This window comes from Heliangelus exortis, chromosome 18 (assembly GCF_036169615.1).
Source record: "Heliangelus exortis chromosome 18, bHelExo1.hap1, whole genome shotgun sequence".
Classification (NCBI taxonomy): Eukaryota; Metazoa; Chordata; class Aves; order Apodiformes; family Trochilidae; genus Heliangelus; species Heliangelus exortis.
Genome location: NC_092439.1, coordinates 718,395 through 728,613, shown reverse-complemented (window position 1 = coordinate 728,613; position 10,219 = coordinate 718,395). Strand labels below are relative to the sequence as shown.

The 10,219-nt window shown below is 50.7% G+C and overlaps 1 protein-coding gene across 6 annotated transcripts in view; it reads right to left on the bottom strand.

Annotated features, from left to right (window-relative positions):
- The window catches only part of CCDC9B (coiled-coil domain containing 9B), a 36,754-nt gene that overhangs the window by 14,073 nt on the left and 12,462 nt on the right, over positions 1-10,219 (bottom strand). For 5 of the 6 annotated variants that reach the window (XM_071761710.1, XM_071761708.1, XM_071761709.1 and 2 more), the window contains 2 exons: positions 8,006-8,155; positions 417-491 (listed from right to left, as the gene is read on the bottom strand). In XM_071761710.1, the coding sequence (XP_071617811.1) occupies positions 417-491; positions 8,006-8,155 (225 nt within the window). The remainder of the gene's footprint in view (positions 1-416; positions 492-8,005; positions 8,156-10,219) is intronic. The other variant, XM_071761713.1, reaches the window with a different exon arrangement.

The window sequence follows — 10,219 nt, the reverse complement described above, 5'->3', positions numbered from 1 at the left end:
TTACCTCCATCCTACTCTGCTTCTGCTGCAGTGAGGAGCTGTAGCTGGGATGGTCTGAGCCTTTCAACCCACGAGTAAATAGTCTGGGAAGAGAAACCACTGAGGGCTGTGCTGCCACTTGGGTGAGCTCATCACACCCTCCCTGACCCCCCTGCTGCTGTGCAGGGAGCTGAGCAGCCACGGGAAGGGGGGAAGGAGGGAAGGACACATCCCCTGTCACCTCCTCCCAGTGCTGCATTGCCAGGTGTGTCCCAGCTCAGCAAAGCTTTGGACAACAAAGGGAATGAACAGGGACCATGTCTGACACAGTGCTGCTTCCCTTAGGACTGTGGCTACTCTTACTGGTGAGGTGGAACATCCTACTGGTTTCTTCCTCCAGAACAAGGGTCCCCAAAGGGAGGTGGGGTCCCACTCACCTTCCGGCTGTGCTCACTGTCTGGGCCTTTGTCACTTTCTGATCTCCTCTTCTCTGCTGTTCTCCTCTCCTCTGCCTGCAAGAGCACAGACAAAGGAATTGTTTCAAGGATTAAGCAAGAATTCCTGGCAGAGGACTCGGTGCCTGACCCTGTGCCTACCAGGACCTGTAAGAACTGCCCAGAAAAGGTCAGCAAAAGAATAAAGATTGGCTCTGGGGCCCTGAATCAAACTGATGTGGGGAAAAAAAGAAGTCAGAAAGTAAGGGATGTATGAGAAAAGCAAAACAAAAGGGATGCATTTCTGCAGGCCCTGATTCCTCCCAAGCCAGATGCAGAGAGCAGTCCTGAATAGTCCTGCATCCCTGGGTTCAGCCATGCTGCTACCAGATGCTGCTCTAGGGCTGACTGCCCCCCAGTCAGAAGGAGCTTAAAATGAGCCCCTTGGTCTTAATGAACTACAGACAATAATCATGGAGCATCCATGGACCAGGCAGTTCCACCTCTATGTGGGTGGCCCCACACCTCTGGAGCAGCTCCTGCTCCCACAGCTCAGTATTTGCAGGATGGTGGCTGCCAAGTGGCACAAAATTTACCAGGCTGCCCCCCATTCCTTCAGCCACCTCCTTCAAACACTGCCAGGAGCAGAGGGCTCCCTGCAGCCCTGTGGCTCCCCTTGTGCCCAGAGCAGCCAGGGCATCCCCAAATTCCCCTCCCTGCTGATCCACTGTGGAGCTGGGGAGCGGGTGTGTGTGGGGCTGAGATCATCCTGCTGCTGTTTTGCACCATCAAACAAAACTGGAATACAAAGAGGAAAGTGGCAGCAGGAACTGCCAGGTCAGCTGTTCCAGAAAGTGTCAGTGCTGGGAGATCCAACCCAGGCTGGAAATGGGACTTTTATTCCAGCCCTGTGCCAACCCCAGCTGAAACTGGGGATCCCAGCATCAATCCCCCCACTGCAGCCTGCTCCAGGTGGGATGGTGCAGGGAGGGAGCTGGGGACAGTCCCTGGGGTCTGTTCACTTGTGCTAAACCTGAGGCTGGTCAGAAGGGTGACTGTGCAGCCAGGGCTCATGGACAGGGCACTCAGGGCATGACAGCTTCACCCGTGGGAAGCTGAGGTGGCTCCAGCACAGGTGGATCCTTAAAAATATTGAGGCAGATGTTAGCTATCTAGTCCTAAGATTTTTCAGCAAAAATTTGGGATTAAATCCAGAGGGTTCTGTGCTCAGGGCAGCCAGCCCTCCCCGTGTCCTGGCCTGCTGCAGAACAGGCCAGTGTTTGGTTAAAAGATGATACTGGGGTTTTATTTCAGAGGGTTGCAGCAGTAACCAAAATGGATGCAGGAGGATGTTCAGCCTGTGAAGCAGCTGTAAGAGAAAGTCATCCTTTTGGAAAGAGCAGAAAGGAGGCAGGTGGTGCAGAGGAGCTGGAGCCCCTCTGTCCCCAGGGGAAAGAACCCTTGTGTGGGAGGAGAGAAGGAGCAATGAGTGTCTCGGCAGGGCCAAAGACAGCCACATTTATGGGGAAACTGAGGCAGAGAGCTGCATGGGTGTGCTTATTGTTTCATCTGAGCCTGCATATTTCTCATGCAAGCTCATGCAAAGACCGATTGGGTTTGGACCCTTCACAGTGCCTGACTGTGGCCCCAAAGACTGGAACCGGAAAAGTCAGCGCATCCGCAGGGCCGGAGCTCTGAGCCAGGGGGAGCCGTCTGTCTGTCTGTCTGTCCTGTCCTGTCCTGTCCTGTCCTGTCCTGTCCTGTCCTGTCCTGTCCTGTCCCTCCCCTCCCGCAGGGAACAGCGAGCCCGAGGCTGGGAATGTGCTGGGAGCTCCCGGCCGAGGGACGGAGGCATTGCCGGGGAGCTCACAGCCAGGAGTGACTCTGCTGCTGCTTTTCCTTCTCAAAGGGCACTGGGGGAAATAGACACGACAAAAAAAAAAAAAAAGAAATCCGATTCTTTTCCACCAGGAGAGCAGGTCTGAACTCGGCAGTTGGAGGAGAACGTGGGTAAATTTCCTTTTGCCTGGCTCAGGAGCAGAGTTTTGCCTTTGCTCCGTGCTGCCCCAGCGCTGCTGTTCCCTGTTATGACACACCCAGGACATGGGGAACCAAAACATGTTTTTCTCCTCCTTCCTCCTCCCCGCCCCCAAAATTATGAACTATGACAATGCCATTATCAGCTCAGAGTTTAACTGTTCCTGCACAGCAGGGAAAGAGATGTGACGAAGGAACAACAACAACAAAAAACAAAACCAAAAAACCCCTCAAAACTAAAGCAGATAGAGAAGATTCCATTTGTTTACCCTGAGATTGATGCCAGGGTTTCCAAATTCCTCAGCCCCAGAATGGCCTGGGTCAGGAGAGGGCAGAGCCCTGGGATCCCATTGCTGGATCCCACCTGGGAGGGTGCTGATGCCATCACCCCACCATGCTGAGCATTGCTTTGTGCCAACTCCACACCAAGGCTCTGTCAGGTTTCAGCATCTCTGGGCTACTTCATTCTCTTCTTCTTTTAGAAATAAATCCCAGCAGATGTGTTAAATGAACCTTTTGATACCCACTTCTCCAGGCACGTGTCAGCACCAGAACTGCATTTCTTCTGCAGGAAGAGATTTTTGTAAGAGCTCAGAGCTGGTTTTCCAGCACTCAGATCTCCCACTGGGTAGGATTTTGGAAACCAGTACATGAGAGGATTTTTTTTTTTTTTTTTCTTTTCCTAAGTCTTTTGAAAAATGTGCCTACTAATTGTGCTGCCTGAAGGGAGCTACAGACTTTTCAGCCACTCTTTCTGCCTGTCTCCCCCTCCCATCTGCAATGGAAGCACAAGTGTTTCTCCTGCCCCAGGTTTGGTTCCTCTCCTGTGCCAGCCCAGGAGTCAGACACAGGCCCTGGAAGCAGCTTTTCTGTCTCGTGATTGCAAACACTCATTTCTGATACACAGGCCCAGGAAACTCTGTTAATAAAAGAACAATTTCAAAGCCCTGAAGCCCTATCAGCTGCCCGTTTAAAAGATGATTTATAACCTGCTAATTAACCATTGTGCTCTACTGCTCCTGGGCTGCTGCCTCACAGCTCTCATGTATTAATGATCCTGAAAGCTGCCAGAGCATGGAGTGGCCTTTTAGGAAAAGTGGTGCTAAACAACAGGAATTATCCCCCACCCTGCTTGCAGATTTAGGCAGAGGTGGGAAGGTCCTGACAGGCACCTCCAAGGCAGCACTGGAGGCTGTGAGGTGCACCAGGCTAATTCCTTCTGCAAGGGGACAAGAGAATTTGGTCCTCCCAGCCCTCTGTGCTACCAGAAAGAGTCTTTTACTGGAGAGCAAGAAAAAAAAACTAAACCAGGCTTCAAGGTGTCAGGGTAAGGCACTGGGGCTGTTTTGGAAATCTTGAGAACAGCTTTGTCTTGCATTTATTTCCTCTTTAGCAGCCTCTGGCACACCAATGTGCTGTCCATCCCTCTGGGCTGGGCTGGACAATGTGGTGCCAGTTGGAAGCACTCAGGGCAGCAGGAAGGGGAGGTCTGGGGTTCTTAATTTTTTTTGTTTGTTTGTTTTTGTTGTTGGTTTTTTTTTCTTTTTTCTTTTTATTGCAATTAACCACAAATAAAAATAGAGAAAAATGTGGGTAAGGAGGGTGCCCATCAAATGTTTTAATAGGATAAATCTGCCAAGTGTAGAGAAGAGGAGGCAAATTTGATGGTGGCCAAGCAATGGGATGTGGCTGCAGAGGGAGAGGTGAAGGGCACCAGAGGCCTCTGCAGGAGGGAGCACACAGCTAACCCAGAATGAGCAGAGAACCTGGGGGCCATGAGGGGAAAACCCCCAGGAGGGATGGTGCTGGGGTAAAAAGGGAGGCTAAAAGCTGACCCTGAAACTGGGGGCCAGAGCTGAGGTGCTGACACACTGAAACCCCATCAGGCTCTGCCAGTAGCTGATCAGTTTGGGGATGAAAATGAAGTTTCTCATTTGTATTACTAATTACTGGATAGCAAACAAGAAGTGGGAAGAAGAGTCCAGTTCCCATGGGAGAGGATGATCAGGGGTGTGCCACTGGGATCTGCACTGCTCAACATGCTCATAAATGGTCAGGAAAAGGAGCTGAAGAGAGATGACAGTTTGCTGATGATGTTAAATTATCCAGAGCAAAGAATGTAATTTGCCAGGAAAGGATCTCTTGACACTGAATGCCTGCATCATAAAATTACAGATGAAATTCAGTATCAATAATAGAAAATAACTCACAGGGAGAAAAATGCCCCCTCTTATGGATACACACACAGTAATGAAGCCTGAACTAGTACTAAGACTCAGGAATGAAATTTTTGGTGTTGTTACGAGCAGATCTCTGAAAATGTTAGATCAATTATTTAGAAAAAAAAGCAGAGAAAATGGAAAGTTGTTAGGAGAAGAATAGAGAACAATCCAGAAGCATTGTTATGTCCCTGAGTACAGCCACAGGAACCACTGCCTGAATACCATGTACAGTTCTGGTCCTTTTGTACTAAAAGAATATAGTTACAATAACAAAGGCACAAACAACACTGGAATATAGAACTACTTCCTCAGCACACAGGTCTGAATATGGTCAGTCTCAACCCTGCAGAAGAGATGGCTGAAGGGAGATGTGAAATGGGTCAATAAAAGGGTTTGTGCTTTGGGAATGTGAAGAGGGGCTGATCCATGCACTGCTGCCCGTGCTGCAGCAACATCAGATGGAGTTACCAGGTAAGGAGTGTGACGAAAAAGAAGAGATCCATGTCCCAGCACAGCACCTCACTGAGCAGTGCAGCTCCTGGCTGGAGGGGCTGGGGGGGTGAAGTTGAGATGGACTCAAACAAAAAGGAAAGATTAGAATTCAGCCAAGAAAATGCCTGGAAAGGAGAGAGTGCTGTTCCTGGCAGAGGAGGCCCTGAACTCAGGGGTTTGGTGAGTACAGGAGGGGCAAGAGGCCTTCATCTGCCCTGGTCTTCTGCTCCCTCCCTGCTGCTGCTGCTGCAAACACTGTGTTAGTGCAGACTCTGCACTCTGCTTAGGTGGGGGCAATGAATTGCTGTGATCAACATCCCTGTGGCACCCACCCAGTTCTCCAGGCTGAGATGATTTCCTAGAGGTTTTTTGCAGTTTGGGAATGCTGAGTCTGATGTGCTCTCTGCTTCAGTCTTCCAGAAGCACGTGGCCCCAAGACACAGCCTGGGCCTGGTTTCAATTTGTCCAACATTATTACTACCAGGAAAAAGAAAGCCTTGTTTAAAACACTGATCCCCCAGGCAGCTGAGGAACAGCTCAAGTGGCAGTGTGGGCCAGACCAAACCTCCTTTGACTCAGCCAGCCCAAGCTGGCAGGATGTGTGAGATGCCAACGTGACCTGGCACTTCAGCCCCATCTGCAGAATTCTGTCCCTGACCCTGGGAACAGGCTGACCAGGGATGGATGGAAGAAAGGAGCTTTAACCACCAAACTCTTCCAGACACATCCTCTTGTCACATCTCTTGCCACGTTGTGAGGTGCCCGAGTGCTGAGAGCTGGTTGGGGCTGTCCTGGCTCTTGTGGCTGGTGTCTGAAGTCACACAATTAAAATGGCAATGTGAAGACATCTTTGTTAACTAGGGATGGATTTACCTTTCTTTTCAGTAATTCTGGGGACAGAGACTGCTCCTTGGTGTGGTTTGCTGGCTGGAGTTACATGAAGCCTCACTGAAATCCCTCTCTTGTAGAGCCAAGGCACAGAGGCACCAAATGGTTCTGCATAATCCTTCTCCCTCAGCACCCTTGGGCTCTGGCCCAGCACCCTGCAGCCCTCCCTGGGTGCCTGCTGCTGCTGGGGAGGGCCTGAGCCCAGGCAAGTGACTGGGCTTGGATTAAGGGGGGAAAAGCAAAAGGGAAGATTTTAAATGAACTTTGGCATCTGAGGAGGAGAAGCAGAGAGTTGTTTGCATTCCTGGGGATTATCAGGATTACCTTCTAGCCCAGGCTGTGTGAAGGAGAGCACTGTGGCTCTGTACAACTGGAGAAAGGCAGCCTGACAGAGATGTGTGAGCTCCCTGGACTGTGATACAGAGCTAATTGCATTCATTGGGAATGGATTTAAAGGAATGAGCTTGACCTGACCTGACAGCAGAGTGGGAGCTGAAAGGAGCAGGAGCAAGACCCAAGACACCAACCTCAGCTGTGTCACTGAAATCAAAGCTGTGAGGCACTGCCCCCTCTTTGCCAGAGAGGGATTCAAAGCATCAGATGATGGAGGTTCATGTGCAAAGGTTCCAGCACAGGGCTGGGAGGCAGGGCAGCTGCAGGCCTGAGCTCACACACACTCAATCTGACTGCTTCAGGGCCAACGTGAGGAAAGCATCACCAAAACCCATGAGCAAGGCATCCCAAACCCACACACGTGGACCCTCAGCCCCAAATTTCATGTTCTGTGATAACAGCCCATGAGATATTGCCTTTCCCAGGGCTGTCCATGCAGTTAAAGCAGGGCTCAGGTTCTGAAGCCAAAATCTAGGCACTCCTTCTGCTGCTCTCTCCTAGCACAGCCCCTTGGTGAGCTCAGAGAGAAGTATTTCAGCAAGGCCAGCAAGAACAGAAGTGGAGAGGCTTGTCCTGCATCATAGAATTACAAGGAGAGCCCCAGCACATGCCTGGCCAGGTGGCTCTCACCCTGCCTGTGTGTCCAGGTGTGTTCACCATGCCCAGGCTGAGACAGGCACCTGCTGCCAGGGAGCCTTTGGTGAGGGAAGAGTTACCAGTGGCTCAATCAAGCAGCTTGTGTGAGGTTTATGTCATCCTAAAAACTTGCCTGGAAGCCATGAGAAGGGAGCACATGGCCTTTCACAGCTTAGGGAAGCTCTGGGGAGGAGGAAGAGGAGCTGAAGCTGGAGGTGGGCAGCTAGCAGATGGCTGGCTGGCTGCTGGCCCAGAGAGGGTCCTGCACAGGTCTCTCTCAGTGTTCCTGGGTGTGTTTGGCAGCTACAGTGTTGTTTTCCTTCACACACAGTCTTTGCTGACCCCGTTCCCTTCAGGCATTCTTACTTATCTGTGCAAGCTCTCAACTAGGAAAGTATCACATGCCTCTGTGTGTGTAAAGAGGAAGGTATTTGTAATGAAGTATTTGAAATATGTTTCAAAGATTAACAAAGTTCAGCCTGCTCACCCAGTAGGTTATGGCTGAGCACAGCAGGACTTGGGTTTAGAGGCAGATATTGCCCATCTCTGTGAACTTTTCAGTTGTGCAGTGAGTCAAGTTGTGCAGTGCTCCTGCCTCTGCCCCAAAAAGAAGTTGGTAAGAGCCAGGAGGTGGAATCCATGCCCTGTGTCTGGCTGTGCTTTCACTGACCCTCCCAAACATCTCATGGACCCTTTGTGTTTCCTAGCTGCAAGCTCTAGAGAGGGTGGCAGAGATGGGAAGCACTGTGGTCTTTTCCAGGGGGATGGAAGCCAGAGGTGGCAGCTGGCAGCACTGCACTGCTAACACAGCCTCTCCCGATGCCCTGCTCCTGGCCAGCTCCTCCTCTGTCCCCACAGCCCTTCCCAGGCCAGAAGGAGCAGTGGGTGTCAGTGACACGCTGCAGGGCAGTCACCAGCACTTACTTTGTCCTTGTTGTCCATGGTGATGGCAATCTGCATCCTCCTCCCCCGGCGGAAAGCCACCAAGTGGTCAGTCTCCTCCTCCCCCGGCTCTGGCACTCTGCCCGGGGCAGGGAAGCACTCCCCACGCTTCTCACTGACGATCCTCTTGCCCTGGAAAGGAGCAGGATGAGTTCCTGGCAGCTCCACCATCCCAGTGCCCTTCCCCGGGGGGGCCATCCCCAGGCTCCAAAAGATTTTGGCCTGGCAGAGCAGGAACCCGAGCCAGAGAGTCAGGCAGTCTGGTTTATGCAGCTGCCAGGCTCCTTTCAGGGACACACAACATTCCACGGGCATGTTTCCCTCAGCACAGCTTGGCTGGGGGGGGACTTGCCCTGCTCAGATGCTTTGCAGAATGAGCATTCACTGACATTTTTATTTTAGCCTGGCAAACCACCTCGCTTTGGTGTCTCTGAAACAAATGTGAGGTTGTCCTCTCACCAAACAACTTGTCCCAACAAAATGTGAGGCTGCCTTGGAGCAGAAGTGAGAGAGAGGGGCAGTAGTGGTGCTGTCTGCAGCCTGACCCATGGAGCAGTCACTGCCCTGAAGTGTCTTAACACTCCAGAATTTATCTTCTTCATAGTCACTGTGTGTTCAGATTTCTGGAATGATTTATTCAGCAGTGGAATAGTTTAGAAAGCTGATCTATAAACCTCTTGAACAAGGGCAGTTTACCCCTTTCCAGTATTATTTCCAGCTGTCTGTGTCACTTCATGACTTTACTGTGTGGATTTACATCTGGTTCTTATTTTGTAAATTATCTTTGTTGCTTGCTGAGCTCCTGCCAGTGCCCTCAGCCATCACTTCCACAAAATAAGTACATCTTTTGTACAAAAATACATGCTTTTCCTCATGTAAAAGTATTGTGTTTCAGTTCCATCATGTGCTTTTTTATTTTTGCCTTAGAAGGAAATGAGACACTTAATAAGTCATCTCAGTCTTTATCTCTGATCTTTTTCTTTTCATCTGTATGATCCCTCTGCTCATCTTTACCCTCAGAACTTTCTCTCTCTAAAGGATGGGATATTTTCCTCTATTTTTCTCCTTGGACTCCCACACCTACTGGAGTCTTGTTTTCAAAGGAGCTCAAAATCCCCAAATCAGTTCCTGTGGAACCTGGGAACTCGCTGTTGCTACAAACTTGGTTTCAGAACCAAAGAGTCCCCACTGACCTCTGATTTTCATGGCAGTCTTGCAAGCAGCAGTGGCTTTGCCCTGCCACATGATACCAGGACAGCTCTCACCAGCCTCAGCCTCCCTGGGCTCTGCCAGCAGCACAGCTGGGAGCTGCAGACAGCCTCCCTCAGCACAACCTTTTTAATTGCTCATCCAATCCCTGAGCTCCCTGACACATGATAAATGTTTTAGGAGGTGCTGGGCTACTTCCAGCATCAGACCTTCAGTCCCTTAGTTATTTTTTTGTTCACATCTGTGTAGCTGTGCTGGCAGAGCCAGTTCCTGAGTTAGTCTGATGGATCCAAGAGGAGGAGAGGGTCCCTGCTCTGCAGCTGCTGTGTCTGAGCTGTGTGGAGAGGGTGGGAACCTCTTTCTGCATCCCCCTGGGGACACACAGCTCTGGGTTAGGTCCCTGCTGCAGCTCCTGACAAGTTCTGCCACCCTTGGTAGGACCCTTGCTGTTTCTGCTCCTCTTGAACCAAGTGAAGCCCCATGCTGGATTCCAAGCAAGGCTCTGCTGCCCCGTTCTAGGACATTCTGTGCTGTGACACTGCAGCTCTGGCTTTGCTGCCCAGGACCACGGGGGTGTGCACACACACAGGTGCCCAGAGGTGTGCAGGAAGTGGATTTAGTGTGCAAGTATCAGTTTAATAATTTTGCCTGTTTTCTGGCTTTTATACAGCTAGAGCTGGGCAGTTCAGACCAGAACCCAGCATTAATCAGCCAGGAAGCTCCCAAGCTCTCAAGTCTTGGCTCTCACGTGGCACCTGCTTCTGAGTGGCTGAATCCCATCATGTCCCAAGGTAATTGTTTCCAGTTGCCATTGCCAGTGCAAACACAGGATGTTTTAAAATGAAAATAATATTTCAAATCCTGTTTATGTTCTGTGATTCACGTGTTTTGTTCCTAAAATTCACTGAGAGTGGAGGCTGGAGTCAGAGTGGTCTGCATAGATCCCTGCATGCAGCTGAAGCAACCAGTGTGGTTTTTCCCCATGTC